This window comes from Vicia villosa, unplaced genomic scaffold, assembly GCF_029867415.1.
Source record: "Vicia villosa cultivar HV-30 ecotype Madison, WI unplaced genomic scaffold, Vvil1.0 ctg.002649F_1_1, whole genome shotgun sequence".
NCBI lineage: Eukaryota > Viridiplantae > Streptophyta > Magnoliopsida > Fabales > Fabaceae > Vicia > Vicia villosa.
Window position 1 is genome coordinate 119,770 of NW_026705994.1, and position 16,214 is coordinate 135,983.

At 36.0% G+C, this 16,214-nt stretch overlaps 1 protein-coding gene and 1 long non-coding RNA gene across 2 annotated transcripts; both read left to right on the forward strand.

Annotated features, from left to right (window-relative positions):
- Positions 1-5,288: 5,288 nt before the first annotated feature.
- LOC131639469 (uncharacterized) lies at positions 5,289-6,112 on the forward strand. The gene is made up of 2 exons (XM_058909967.1): positions 5,289-5,488; positions 5,617-6,112. Exons 1-2 carry the CDS (start codon positions 5,289-5,291, stop codon positions 6,110-6,112), a joined length of 696 nt encoding a protein of 231 aa, XP_058765950.1.
- Positions 6,113-12,075: 5,963 nt separating this feature from the next.
- Positions 12,076-14,510, forward strand: LOC131639478 (uncharacterized). Its single transcript, XR_009294971.1, has 6 exons — positions 12,076-12,344; positions 12,448-12,538; positions 12,635-12,765; positions 12,859-12,949; positions 13,042-13,188; positions 13,279-14,510. It is a non-coding gene; the product is annotated as an uncharacterized LOC131639478 (long non-coding RNA).
- Positions 14,511-16,214: the final 1,704 nt, after the last annotated feature.

Genomic DNA, 16,214 nt, shown 5'->3' on the forward strand with positions numbered 1-16,214 from the left:
TGTGCGAGTTAGGCGATTTTTGAGAAAATACACTTAAAGCAAAGTGGAGAAATTTGATATTTTGAACTTTTTGGCTTAACTTTGGATTCCAAAACATGTCCATGGGCCTTATAATGATTCTTAAAAATATTTATTTTATTTTTACAATATTTATTTTTATTTATTTGAATTTTAATTCATTTAAATATTGATAAATCATATAAAATGGGGATAATTTGTTTTAAATGGAAGATTTGATTTTTTTAATTAGCTTCAATGATTTAATATATCAAACACATAATCCAATTTGGTTCATAAGATGATTGGGGAGATTCGGTACTAATTTAGCAAGTTTTAACCAAAATTCAATGGAGAATAAATCAAATATGAATCTTGTAAATTTCTAGGATTTAGTCCAAATATGTTAACCTAATTTAGTCTCCCATATATCAGGAAGGATTGCAGACTAAAAGGGGATGGAGGATCGTGAAAAAATCAGCACCAAGAGCCATTACGGAAGCAAAAAAAATCGTAAGAAAAAGTGGTGATGCAGTCAGAATTTTAGGACGATTCAGACCAAATAAAGGATTGATATCGACTCCTGGGTGTTTCCTGAGCGAGAATCAATCTCCATAATCAACCAAAACACTCTGGAACTTATGGCCGTTTTCACATTTTTGTCTCAAATATTTTGAATTTCAATTTGTTCATAAACGCATTGTAAATCATGTTTGAGGGTATAATTGTATTCATGATCTTGTTTGCAAACTATATGGGTTGTTTAATTTGATTTTCGTTGCAGATTGAGGAATCCACCATTGTTAGGGTTCCAAGCTTTGAATTGGGATTTTCTAAACTAAGTGGAATTGGACCATGTGAAGGGTGCCATCGCATTCGGAAGGATGGTTTAAGTCGAACCATGATATTATCTTCCATTTATTGGATCGTGTTGCAGGAAGTGGGAGTTTGGCATGGGGACGGAATTGCGTCGCGAAGAAGAAGAAAACAGGCCGCTGTTCGTGCGCCTCTGCATTTTGAAAATTATCAATTAGTTTCTCTATTTTCATTCATGATGTGCGAAGCAATAACATCAAATGCGCGCAGGCCAGTTGGCTGGGGTGGAAGCTGGCAACCGAATGGTCTCGTGTTCGAGCCCCAACATTGCAGAATATTTTTTCCTCCATTTACACGTTATGGAAATCTCAGATCCAGCGCTTCGCTTATCTGTATGACTACTATACACCCTGCCATCAAGACCTCAGGATCATCTCAAGGCTGGATCCAACGCTCCAGAACGCGCATGCTCACCATGGACATTCCCAGGCTACAACACAGAATCAAACCCCAGGTTCTTTTATATATAATTTTCTATTTTATTATTTTATTTAGATTATATATATTAATTAATATGTTTAGTTTAATAAGTTAATATAATTAGGATTAGGATTTTTATTAGGATTAGGGCTATGATCTTTAGGATTATTTTCCCGATTATCTTCCCCGATTATTCGACTTAATTATTTATTTAATTTTAATTATGAAAATCACAAAAAAACCCTAGGAAAACTTATTAATGCATTAGGGTTTGCCCAATCCCACTGGCCATTTGGCCAAAGTGTTAGGATTTAATTTATTATTCGCTTCGATTAAATCAATTGATCGCGGTGGGTAATAATCAATTAATTATTTAATTAATTAAAATAATAAAAATACATTTATTTTGCTAAATGGTTTTAACCAAATCTATTGGTTACGATGATTAGCACTTCCCTTTAAAAATTCGTTATTATTTTTAATCAAAGCTATTGATTATGAGGGATAACGATAAAGTTAAATAATTAAAATATATCCATTTGCTAAAAGTGATAATCGAATCAATCGATTAGAATTGCCAGCAACTCTCTACTAATCTATTAATTATGGTGATCAAACCTATTGATCATTGCGATTAATGGTAACATATTAAATCAGGGTTGTACGCCCAAATCTTAAAACACTCCTTCAAACTAAGGATTTTCATCTCTTCAATACTGCGATTTTCAAAACAACTACGATAAGGTAATTCAAAATACCTTGCGAACTTCGCATTTCAAAACTACGATAAGACAATTTAAAATGCCTTCATACATTCATAATCAATTCTAAGGCGTACAACCCTGTGCCCCGAACTACGTTGACTCTGATTCTCCCTAAGGAGATACGTAGGCACTTGGCAACAAGTCGAGTCCCCTTCCCCTAAATCCTAATTAGTTCAAATCTTACCGTTCACCCTTTTCATTTCCATAGCTATTGCCTTAACAATTTTAGCCATAAACCTTTGCCTCTCAATTCAAAACCTTAGGAAAGGGTTAATGGTGCCTAACACCTTCCCTCGACCTGATTATAATAATCTTACCCCGAATCTCTTAACTGCGTAAGGTTTCCTATTCGCCTTGGTAGAATAGGTGGCGACTCTCAAAGCTTAATTTTTAGGGCAGGTTGCTACAGTAACACTTGTTTGCAATTCTTCTAATCATTGTATAATTTATTTGATTTCTTAATCACAGAATTGCAAAATGCATATTTCTTAATTTTCTTTGATTCTCTCAAATCACAGCACAACATTGACATAGATATTTGGACACTTAATAGATTCCTCTCGATAAACTTTAGTGGCATATTTTTAAGTAGCAATCAAATATTCTACCTTGGTGGCGTAATTGTAATTGACATTGACATACATATTTTTTTAAATTTGTAAATAGTGTTGGTTTAAAAAACAAATCAACCGAACCGAAGTAAATCGCATAAATTGGATTGGATTAAATTGAATTTTTCTTTTTGTTATCCAAAAACCAAATCAAACCGCGTGCTCTATATATCTTTTGATCAGATGATTTTTTTCTCTAAATGATTCAAATCGAGTCGCGAACACCTCTAATTAATGAAAATGACAATTAGCAATTTGATAATAGTTGCTTAATAAGATTTATTAAGGGTTAAAAATGTAAGTTTAGTGTTAAATAAAATCCTTATATTTATATGGCCACGTATAATTTAATAATAAAAATATATTTTTAATTCATCCTTACATCTTCTTCATCTTAAAATCATCATCTATTATAATATTAAAAAAGTGATGAGAGAGAAAGTTTTTGCTTCTCCCCCTTCTCTCTAGACACTGCTTCTCTTTTGCTCATTCATGGCTTGGAACAAAGTTCAGAGAAGAGGTTTCCGCCATGTCAGACAAAAATGGGATTCATTTCCTCACGGTGGGATGCAAGTGAGGGGAGATGAGTTAATTTCCTCCTTCTATTTCTCGGAGGTACCGGAGAGGAGCAGAGCGGTGGACATTTTCAGGCTTTTTAGCTGTGTGGGAGAAACGGTTGAGGTGGTAATCCCGCCTAAACGCAATAAGTTCGGTAAACGCTTCGGCTTTGCGAGGTTCAGAGATGTGAAGGATGAAAATATTTTAGCAGTCAAACTGGATAACATTCTTATAGATGGCAAGAAGATCTACGTGAACCAACCTAGGTTTGCTAGAGGAGACAGGGAGGGTAGTAAAATGGAACAAGGCAAGGTGAAATTTTCAGGTGGTGACAGTAAGAAGGAGAATTGGGGTAGTTTCAATAGAAGAGTAGAGAAGACAATGACTTTTGTTGATGCTGTTCAGGGAAGCGATATTAGGAAGGGGAATATCCAGGAATCACCCTCGCTCAGTTTTAATTCGTCCCCAAAGCTAAAGAATAGATGGAAGAAAGCGTTTATTGGGGAAGTTTTGTGCCCGGGTGAATCTTACAACATTCAAACTCATATGGAGATTGAGGGCTTCTTCTCAATTAAAGTTCATCCGATGGGTACGAATAAATGCTTGCTGGAGGAGATGGAGGAAGGGATTCTTCAGGAACTAATAGATGAATGGGAATGGTGGTGGAAGCAATGGTTCAAAACCATTAGACCATGGCAACCAAAGGATGTGGATACAGAGAGAGTTATGTGGATACGATTGCATGGAGTTCCATGCCAAGCGTGGTGTACCAATTTCTTCGAAAAAGTCGCTAACTTTCTGGGCACGTTCATTTGTGTGGATGATAATACAAGCGCTGCCATTAACATGGATATCGCCAGAATAATGGTTAGGGTTCCTTACAATTTCACTCTTAAGGAGCAGATGACCGTTTCAATTGACGACGAAACCTTCTCTTTAATCTTGCGCGAAGATACTTATGGTCCGATTAGGTTAATGGAGAGGAAATATTCAGCTTCTGTAGGAAACTCTAATGGAGATTCTTACTCCTCGTCTGAATTTGTTATGGATTAAAACAAAGAATACAGTGATCTGGATGGAGAAGAGGCGCAAGAAGAACAGGCGATTTACCCGGCGGTTTCTGAGAGGCAAGATAGAGGTGACGTGTTGGGAGACTGGGGAAACGATAAAAAAGGCGAAGAAGAACAACTTTTACACGGCATAGGGAGTAGGTACAGTGATAATCATGGAAATCCTATGGACAATTCAAATACTGTGTTAGAACCGGTTGGAGCTGCTCAAGGATCTTCTTTCGATAAAGCTATACAGGCCATCTTAGAACTGAAAAGGCAGGAATTGGGAACAAACAACACTGGGCCCGATAATTCTTCTGAACGCACCTTTTCTGTAACACAGCAACCAAAGCTTCATAGACCTTCTAAGAGTCTAGGTGGGACCATGCTACCAGCAGCTTCTTCCGTTTCCTTGTTTAAGGAGAGAGATTTATGTGGGGCCACTATAGCAAGTGACATGGAGGGAGTGTTGGCTACTAATGTGGCTAATAATAAGCAATTTAATTTTAAATCTCTAAATGGCATGGGTGGGACCAAAGACAACACAGCACAAAGACCCAAGAAAGGATTCTTTTCTTCTGTACAGAAATGTACGCGCAAGGAATGTAACGCTTCAAAAGGTGGAAAAAACAGGTTCTATCTCTTCCAACTTCTAACAGAGATTGTCAAATCCTTTTTAGCGCTAGTGATGATATTCAATCCTTATTTTCCGCTTCTCATCCCGTGGACTCGGATATAGTTAGGTGTAATGCTAGAACCCTTTCCAATTTTGGTAGCAGTGGTAAAGATAGGATGGATATTGAAATGGAAAAGTTAGGAGTTATGCAGAAACACGGTGGGATTTCCTCAAGGCAGCAACCTGTATCTGATTTGTGTAGGAGGTTTAAGAGTAATGAAGGAAAGATAGGTGATGAAGGAAAGAAGGAGCCTCTTAATTGCTTTAAATGATAATTGGGAGCTTTAACATTAGGGGGGGTGGTAGCCTTATTAAGAGAAAAAAGGTTAAAAGCATGATTACAAAAGGAAGGGCTGATTTCTTTCTTATTCAAGAAACAAAATTGAAACATTTTGATGAATCGATGGTTAGAAGCTTATGGGGGGAGGATGGTATGGATTTTTCTTTTTCTGACTCGGAAGGATTATCGGGTGGTTTACTGACCATTTGGAGAACCGAAACGGTAAGAGTTGTGGCTAGTTTTTCAGGACAGGGGTTTCTTGGTTCGAAAGTCATGTGGAAAGGAAACATCTACTATATCTTTAATATTTATTCAACATGCACTTTATCTCTTAAACGTATTTTGTGGAAACGGTTGCTCGATTTGAAAAATAAATACCAAGATGGAGAGTGGATTATAGGGGGGATTTCAACGCGGTAAAAAAGAGGAGCGAGAGATGTGGTTTGAGTTCGAGGAGTTGCAATGTAGAATGGAGGGAATTTTCGGACTTCATTGATGAAACCGGTCTTGTTGATGTACCTTCCAAAGGAAAGAGGTTCTCTTGGTTTAGTGGGGATGGAAAATCGAAGAGCAGAATTGATAGGTTTCTTATCTCCAATAACATTATCTTGTCTTGGGGAGTGGTTGGTCAATGGATAGGCATGCGAGATGTTTCCGATCATTGCCCGGTTTGGTTGATGGTAGACAAAGAGGATTGGGGTCCAAAGCCGTTCAAGTTCAATAACGAATGGTTCAAAGACAAGACTTTCTTAGACTTTGTTAAGAAGGAATGGGAGGGATTTACCGTTCATGGGAGGGGAGATTTTGTTTTAAAGGAGAAACTTCGCCTTCTTAAAGAGAGATTGAAGTGGTGGGAAAAAATGTTTTTGGAAGGATAGACTTAGAGATAGAGGAGAATGTGAAGGTGTTGAACGAGTGGGACGATAGAGACATGTGGGAGGAAGAATTGCATCTCAAAAAAGTTAAGGCTTCTAAGAACATTTGGTTTAACCTTAAACTTAAAGAGAACATGCTAATTCAAAAAAGTAGATTGAAGTGGCTAAATGATGGGAACGTTAATAGTAGATTCTTTCATAACGTGGTAAAGGAGAGGAGGCGTAGGAACCGCATTTGCTTGGTTAATTCTAATGATGGGGCCGTTTCTACGGTCAAAGAGGTGAAGGAAAAGGTGAAGTCCCATTTTGAAAGTAAATTCAAGGAAGATTGTTTTGAAAGACCTTTGTTGGATGGTATGGCTTTCAATTCGTTGAATGAGGATCAATCTTGGTCGTTGGAGGCCCCTTTTTCGATGGAGGATATAAAAGAGGCAATTTGGAGTTGTGATGGTACTAAAAGCATGGGACCGGATGGATTTTCTCTTCTTTTCTTTAAGAATTGTTGGTCTTTCTTAAAGGAGGATGTTTTTGCTTGCTTCAATAGTTTTTTCTCCGGAGCAATCTTGTCCAAATGTATTACTTCTTCTTTCATTGCTTTAATTACAAAGAATATCAACCCTTTGGATTTAGACGATTACCGGCCTATTTGCCTTGTGGGAAGTATTTACAAAATAGTGTCCAAAGTTTTGGCTAGTAGGATCAAGAAAGTTCTACCTCTCATCATATCTAATTGCTAAAGTGCGTTTGTCCTAGGAAGACAAATGATGGATGGAGTGTTAGTAGCTAACGAGTTAGTTGATTTTGCTAGTAAGGAGGGAAAGGAGTGCCTTCTTTTCAAAGTTGATTTTGAAAAGGCATACGACAAAGTGAGTTGGAACTTTCTTAGGTACATGTTGAAGAGATTGGGGTTCGGAAATTTGTGGATGAGGTGGATGGAGGCGCTTATTTTCTCTAGCAAAATGTCGGTGATTGTCAATGGTAGCCCATCGGAGGAATTCATGGTGGAAAGGGGGCTTCACCAAGGAGACCCCATTTCTCCCTTTCTTTTTGTCATAGTAGCGGAAGGTTTAAAGGCTTTGGTTGGTAGAGCGGTAGCTAATGAGGTTTTTGTGGGTTTTAATGTGAATGGAAAATGCTTCCTAGATATCCTACAATTTGCCGATGACACACTTTTAATTGGTGATGGGAGTTGGAAGCACCTTTGGGCTATCAAAGCGGTGTTGTGGAGTTTTGAATTGGTTTCGGGCCTAAGGATTAATTATCATAAGAGCAAATTGGTAGGGATCAATATTAATTCGCACTTTTTGGGAGTTGCTACTAATTTTCTAAATTGTAGACCGGAGGACAAGGAGTTCAAATTTCTCGGTATTCATATTGGTTCAAATCCTAGGAGAATTTCTTCTTGGAAACATCTTATAGATAATATCAAGAGGAAATTGAATTCTTTGAAAGGGCGGTGGCTTAGTTTCGGAGGGAGGATCACGCTTATAAAATCTATTTTAAGTAGCTTGGCCATATTCACTCTTTCTTTCTACAAAGCTCCAAAGAAGGTGATAGCGGAGATTAATAAATTGCAAAGTAAGTTTTTATGGGGAGGGATGGAAGAACGAAGGAAGTTGCATTGGGTTAGGTGGAACGACTTGTGCCTACCGGTGGAAAAAGGAGGCCTTGGTTTTAGAAGATTGGATCAATTTAATAAGGCGCTTCTCTTGAAGTGGCATTGGAGGATTTTTGGAGCATCCAAAGAATTATGGTATAGCATGCTAAAAGCTCGTTACGAGGATGTGAATATTAGTTTGTGTTGTGCCAGTTCGAGAATTAAGAAGGATAGGAAGAAGTCGGTGTGGTGGGCGGATTTAATCTCTTTGGGGAAGGATCTTCCGGAAAATTTTTTCACTAACAATTTTCTTTTTCAGGTTGGAGACGAGCACACAACTTCATTTTGGCATTCCCATTGGTTGGATGGAGGCCCTTTAAAAGATCGTTTCGCGAATCTTTTTAATTGTTCTATGTTGCAAGATGTATCTATTGGAGCCATGGGAGGGTGGGTGGAGGGGGAGTGGTTTTGGGGAGATTTTGTAATTCCCGCAACGCATGCCGGCGAGACTGCAGCTGGTCCGAATGATGGCATGGTTACAGCTACTGTTTCCGGGCTGAATATGGCCGCTGTTTCGGCCCATGTTGCTGCGGTGGGAGCTGCTGCCCACGAACAAACTTTACACAGCTTTTATGCGGTTCTGTCCGGGGTTGAACTGTCGGAATCGAAGCCGGATGCGGCTGTTTGGAAGTTTGAAACGGATGGTACATTTAAAGTTGCTTCTTGCTATCATTACCTCTGTCACTTTTTGGTTCCTTTCGGTCCGGTTAATAGATTTGATTTGGCGTTCAATGAAATTTGGAAGGTGGAAGTCCCTTTGAAAGTGAAGTCTTTTGGTTGGAGGTGTTTTATCAACAAAATCCCAACTAAGGATTCTCTTTGGAATAAAGGTATTCTTTCTAATACATCGAATCTTAAGTGTGTCTTTTGCGATAATTGCAACGAATCTCTTCTTCACTCTTTCTTATCTTGCCGGAATGCCGGAATTGTTTGGAGGGAAATGGCCGAATGGATTGGATTACCCTTTAAAATCGGTATAGATTTTAAAGAAAATTATTTATTATGAAGTTCCTTTAGCCGGTCGAAGAAAGTCAAAAACGGAAAAGTTGGTACCGTTTGGCTTGCTATTTTATGGAGCCTTTGGTTGCGTAGGAATGACATGGTTTTTAACAACGAATCATGGAATTCGCGGGATGTTGTTTGGAGTTGCAAAGCGCTCGTTTGGAGGTGGTCGTACATCGGGAAAATTACACATTCCAATTATAACTTCTTTGAGTTTAGCAATAACTCATTGTTTTACTTAAGCTAGGTTTCAATCGGTCTGTAATTTTCTTCTCTCGTTTTTGTTGGGTGTAATTTCGACTCTTTGTTGCATTAATATATTTCTTGATTTCAAAAAAAAAAATCTTAAAATCATCTTCATCTTTTTTTTTTTACACAAACATCTTCTTCATCTTTTCTAGCTTAATGTTTTTAGTCCAACAAACTAAAGTTGAAGCTTATCATCATCAACACCATTGAAAACCCTAAACCCACATCATAGATTAAATCCTTATTCATCATCAACACGATTGAAGACTCACGTCAAAACTCAAACCCATATTTCATCATCAACACCATTGAAGAACCACATCAAAACTCATCTTTTTTTCTCTCTCAAACTCCCATTCATCATAAACATTATCCAAAACCCACCACCTAAATAGTATTGCAAGACACGTCCTGTTATCGTACATAGGTTCAACACAAACCTTGTAGCTGATAACATTTTTCCAAGTTCAAATCCTCTAGAGCACGTCAAGCGACGCGAGGTGCATATTTCTCAAAACAGGAAAAAATGATTCATTGAACATATCAGATAGAGAAGGCTATTATCCAAAATGATTAATGATAGTGACAATGTATGCAAAGATTGAAACCCGTTTTGCATAATCGACGACGGAGGCAAACCAAAACCCGATTTCAATTTCAAAACTTGTAAAGATTCACTACCAATAATACATCTAGGAAAGTTGAAAAATCATCTGTTTCAAATTCTGTCTCAGCTTAAATACGAAGTTCTATAACATAATGCTTAATGGCATTACGAATCAAGCTATTTAAACAAGAAAAACCCAATCGGCCGTGGAAACAAATAACCCTTATGTCTTTTTGAAAGTTAAAAGCTTTTTTACGATTTGATCGACACACATTTGATTGGAAGCAAGAGCTAACTTTCCCTGATTTGATCTGTCGATGGTATGATTTGATCTGTCGATGGTATTTTTCTGTTTTTGTATATGAGCTAACTTTTTGCGTTTGGAAAATCTTGTTTCCATTGCATGAAACTACATGATATCTAGGGATGTCAATTGCATCTGTTAATGGGGATCCCTGTGGGGAACATCTGTGCGGAGATCCGAAGTTGGGGATTTTTTTCCCCGTGGGGATAGGGATGGAGGGAAAAGTTCCCCCGATAACACTTTTGGGCGGGGATTGGAAAAGTATCCTCCGTCTCCGTGGATTCCCCGACTCCGACGATATATTTTAATTTATATTTTATATATTATATAATTATATAATTTTACATGAAAAATATTAATGTATTAGAAAATGAAGAGTCATTAGAAGTTATAGATTTGTCACACATAATCAACCACTTGCGTTGGACGACATCGGTATTGTTGTAGTAAATTAGTAGAAGCACAGTAGCAAGTTATGTTACTATTTATTTATTTATTTTTACATAAAAAATATTAGCAACATCAAGTTCTTTTGCTTTTTTTATTTATTATTGATGCAAGATGTATTTTTATTTTTTTTATAAAATAAAGATGCAAATATATGCGTTTTAAAAAATACGGAAAAAAATAACAAAATACTAGTGTCATATTTTTTATTAAAAAGTGTAGAAATTTTCTTAAGATTCGATCTCCGTGGATATCCGTGGGGATCTGTGGGGATGGGGATGGGGATGGGGGAAAATATTCCCCCGTGGCGGGGATTGGGGATGGGGACTAAATTTGGGGGCGGGGCGGGGAGCGGAGAAGCATCCTCCGAACAATATCTGCCCCGTTGACATCCCTAATGATATCGCAATATGCTTTTCATTGGTTAATTATTATGATGTTGTGAATCGGAACATTTGGATTTTTTTTTCGTGTTTCTACTTTAACTGCTGATGTGATTTTGAACTATTAAAAAATAAACACAATTAATTAGGAGAGTTTGATGTATCTATAAAATAAGAAAACACAAGTACCTGGTTAAGACTCATATGCCCTTTGTTTAAAAAACTCCACCTATTTATTTTAGGGTCAAAATGTGTCCAAATAATACTTTTTGTGACTAAATTCTGACTTTGGCTTCAATCTAACTAATTGTCTCTTCTGTTCCTCTCTCTATTGGCCAACTTATGTACTATTTGTCCTTTTAATTCTAATCTAACTGAACCGAGTAAGTCAATGTCCTCCTCCAAAGACAATCTGTACCCATTTACACTTTTTCCTTACTCCCAATGTTGCTTTCCAATCACAATCCCATATGCATTCTATCGTTTTTCTCCCTCTTCCTCTACCGTCACTCACCATTCTTTCAACATATTCCTTTCAAAACCTTGCTAACCATTCAACCCTTTTTTGACAATACAACTTCCTATTCCACCGAAGCTGTAGCCATAGTTTAAACCCTGACTTTAGGCAAGAAAATGGCACGACCGTTGGAAAAAATCTCTGATGTTAACGATGAAAAGGAACTTTGGAAAGTTGCTGTTAAAATACATCACAAATGGAGTGTCATCTCTAACAACAAGGAACATTTTGAAATGGTTGTTTATGATTCTGAGGTTAGTTTCAACATTGAAGGTTAAACATGAGTTAACATTTTTTTACGAGCAACCATTATTTATGTTGTTTTCGTTGAATCTGTTCGTTTTGTTACAATAACCATCATTTATTATATTTTGTGATTTTCTATATTTTCATACAGTATGTTTTGGTTTTGAAAGGTTAATATTTGGTTGTAGGGAGGTGTTAAAGAGGAAGATTTTCTATTGATTTTTTATATTTAATTACAGTATGTTTTTCTTTTTAATGGTTAATATTTGGTTGTAGGGAGGTGTTAAAGAGGATGATTTTGTATTGATTTTTTATATTTTCATACAGTATGTTTTGGTTTTGAAAGGTTAATATTTGGTTGTTGTGAGGTGTTAATGAGGAAGATTTTGTATTGATATTTTATTTTTTCATACATTATGTTTTGGTTTTGATAGGTTAATATTTGGTTGTAGGGAGGTGTTAAAGAGAATATTTTTTGATTTTTTATCATTGCCTGTAGGCTATATTATGTGGTTTATTTGATATTGATGGATTTTGTTTGTATTACCTCTGTAGGGAAGTGATATCCATGTTATCGTACCTCCCGTGTATAGGCAGAGTTTTGATTCGCTCTTTGTTGTTAATGATACTTACACTATTGCAAACTTCCAAGTTCAGCTGAATGATCTGCTGTTCAAACTTTCTGCTCACAAGTACCTCCTTAAATTTACTGGTGGGACCAAAGTTGGGGATAGAAACGTGCATCAGATTCAGGAAAAGGCTTGCAGACTCACTCCTTTTCTTGATATTTTAACTGGGAAATGGAATAAAGATTAACTTTTAGGTAAAACTCTATATACTTTTTGGGACAATCTCAACTTCTATGTAGCACTCTACATCTGATCTTTCATTCAACCTGATGCACGTTTTCCCACTGTCTTTTACAGATGTTATCGGAGTGGTTGATGAAATTGGGTACACACAGGCCCAGGTTGGAAGTAAAAAGCAACATGTCAACTTTGTCATTCGCGACTTGAGGTTGAAAGTTTGTTTGTTACCTTTTATACATCTTAATGGTAGCCCTTTATAGCTTATATTTTGTCTGATTTCTTAGTTTAAATGTGCATTTTGTAGCAACAACACTATAACGGTTACGTTATGGGAGGCGTACGCGGTGTAGTTTATCAACTACGTTGAACAGCATATCGATACTGCCATTCCGGTTGTGATTCTGATTCAATATGCAAAAGTCAAAGAAGCTTTTGGTATATATTACTCCCATACTGATTCCTACGGTTCATAAAGTGTGTTTTATGTTTTCAAGTCGATATTGTTATTAACTTATTTTGTGTTTGCAGGCAAATATCCACTATCTGTTACCAACACTTACAATGTCACCAAAGTGGCTATTAATGAAGACATGGAGACAATCAAACAATTCGCCAAAATGTACTCACTTGGTTTATTGCAAAACCCTGCACTTGGTATCATCCATCATAATTAACACTGACTATGTTTTTTTGGTATTCCGGCTTACACAGGATACTATAATGGCTGTCTCAGGCCTTCGCAGTCAGCAGTCTCAGGGCAGGTCGCAAAACTCATACACTTCTCGCCAATCACCTTCCCAAAAATTGTTGTCTAATGTTGTTCTTCTTCCTCTTGAGCAAATTGTTAAACTCAAAGAGGTAGTAATCTTGCATTTATTGTTTAAGCAAATTTAGTCAAACTCATATACTATATTTGATTTTCTGTTAACCACCCTTTTGTAAAATCAGACAACTTTTTGTGCCACGGTTGCAACAATTACGAAAATCTTTGCGTCAAGATATGGCTGGTACTACTAGGCATGCCATGAATGCCCAAATAAAGTCATTGGTGATAAACCTCCCTACAAGTGTACAAAGGGACATGAAACGAAAACCGCCATATTCAGGTATAAACGCCAATTACATTACATGCATCCAAAAGTTACATGCCAAAACATTTAAAATACAGACAAATAATAAATATCTAACTAACAAATAATATGTCTATCTTTTACCTTTGTTTGGAAATGGAGGTTGGTCTTTCCTGAATTTTTATGCTCTTCTTTCGCTTATGACATTCTACCCCATCCTTCTCTTCCCTGCAACAAGAAGAAGAATACTAAACTATAGTTTATAAACATTTTAACTATTATCACATAACTTATATTATTATGTATTACCTACTTAGTATCACCTCTATCTTACATGCATCCAAACATTACCAGACATAACATTTCTAATAACAGACAAGCCAACCCATCAATATCTAAGTAACATATATCATGTCTACGTTTTACCTTTCTGAATCTGAAGATAATACAATAACACGACGTTGTGCTTCTCTTCTGGACATTATTCTCCTTTACCCGGCACCAAGAATAACCTGTTCTTCTGCCTTCCCTTCAGTATTTCCAGAACGATTACCGCCCACACTGGATTTGAATGATTGCCATGCTGCCTTCCATTCTATTGAAGTTCGTCGTTTCTCAATAGCCCCCATTATCACCCTAAAATGAATTTCGCGTTTCCAAAGGCATCCCTTCCACTTTCTGCGGTTGGATCTTTCCCAAACTTTCCGCCATTCACCTACAACACTAAACAGCTCCATCACTCGCCGAATCTCAACCTCCCTCTTCAGTCTTTCCCAGTTGTTCTCCGTTGCAAGTTGCTCTTCCGTTCTAATATTGCAACGATAAAAAAATACTTATAAACCACAACAATGAACATGCAACTCATAAAAAACATATCTTTTACATATGTTAACATTTCAACAACGTCTACATATCCAATAAACGATCAAAACATGCAACTCACCGATCGGGAATGTTGAAGGGCGAAGAGTACGTCATTGCACCGGGAAAGTCTTGCTTGAGCCGTCGAACAACTGCTCCTAACCAGCACGAAACCCTAACGTCGTTTTTGGAAGTAATGTTTGTTCAGTTAGGATCCCAACATTAATACCTACTTCTTTTACATGTATCTCTCTTGGGCCCATCTCTTCTATATTTATCCTAAGTCTTTGTCTTGGGCCCATTTTCTTTACTACTTTTCTTTTGTCCTTTTTAAAAAAAACATAGTCTGGCCCCAACTAATTTATCAAATGCATTACTAAGTTAGGAAATTTCACTTTTGGTTTGTACTTTTTTTTGTCAAGTCAATTTATTGTCATCTCTATATAATTTTATGTTTTTGGCCTATTCTAATTTCTTTTTTGGTCACGTTTTGACTATTGTGTTGTACTTATTTACACTATATATAGATTATAAATATTTCATATCTCATTTTTCCTATTTATAACATAATATTTACACATTCATCATATTATATGTATTTCTACACATTTGAACTACCCAACTATGTTCTTTCAATTGTTTTTTTAACAGAAAACTCGCATTTTAAAATTTTGTTTATTACCGCTCTGTATAAAAAAAAACTTTTTAAGCGATTGTTTTTTTTATGGATTCTCATATTTTTTACATATTCTATTCTTATTCATAACGTAAAACCAACCGACACCAGAACCCGTGCGGACGCACGGGTTTCCAACTAGTTGTATAGTGAGTCACATAACTAACCTATTGTAAGACTCAGACATAAACTTTGGAAATAAAAAATAAAAATAACAAGTAATAATTGTGGACTAAAAACTCAGTCACATCAAAATTATATATGAAAAACAATAAAACTCAAATCCCATTTACAAATGTTTATAAAAGCAAATATAACATTTCCCTCAACCTAATCAATTCACTCAAATTCAAAATTTATATACAAAACTATATCATACATCTAAGCAAAAGTATTTAGAAAGTATTTAAAGTTGTAAAATATTTACAAGTGCATTCTTCAATCATAAAACTTCATGATTTCAACCAGGGCTTGCAAGGATTTGATTAAGAAATGGAGAAACATTTTGGAAAAAAGTTTTACTTTTCCAAAATTAACCTCAGAATAACCTCAGAATTGGGCTCCTCTTCGTGAGATGAACCTCCATAAACGGCTTTATTAGATGTGGAGTCGGGTTCCATTCCATTGAATAGGATAAAAAGAGCATTTTTCTTCCCAATCTTCCAACGCTAGATAACCTATATACAGATTCCAAGACAAAGAAAAAAATATGATCACAAAATAAAAGACATCATAAAAATAATACCAGAAACTAAATTAACCAAAGATAAAAATAAAATCTAATACTAAATAAACCAAAAATTACACTAAGAACTACACATAGTTGAATGAAACATAAACATGCATAGCAATGAAAATAAACCAACACAAGAAACGTAGTTCTAAACTACAGAAAATCACAAGTAGAAAATCACAAGAAGTAGATCTTAAAAACAATTATAGATAAACGTAGATCTAACACATAAAATCATATAATAAAATCGAAGATAATGTTTACAAAACACAAACCGTTCTAAAAAAAACACAAATCGTTCTAAATCTATGATAATAAACAAACATTAAAAACGTAGATCTAAACTAAAGAAAATCACAAGAAGTAGATCTTGAAAAGAATTATAGATAAACGTAGATCTAACACAGAAAATCATATAATAAAATCGAAGATAATGTTTACAAAACACAAACCGTTCTAAAAAATCACAAATCGTTCTAAATCTATGATAATAAACAAACACAAAAAACGTAGATCTAAACTACAGAAAATCCCAAGAAGTAGA

Coding starts and splice junctions, on each gene's coding strand:
- LOC131639469 (XM_058909967.1), top strand. CDS start 5,289: ATGATTACAAAAGGAAGGGCTGATTTCTTTCTTATTCAAGAAACAAAA. Junction 5,489..5,616: donor GCTAGTTTTTCAGGACAGGG/GTTTCTTGGTTC, acceptor ATAAATACCAAG/ATGGAGAGTGGATTATAGGG.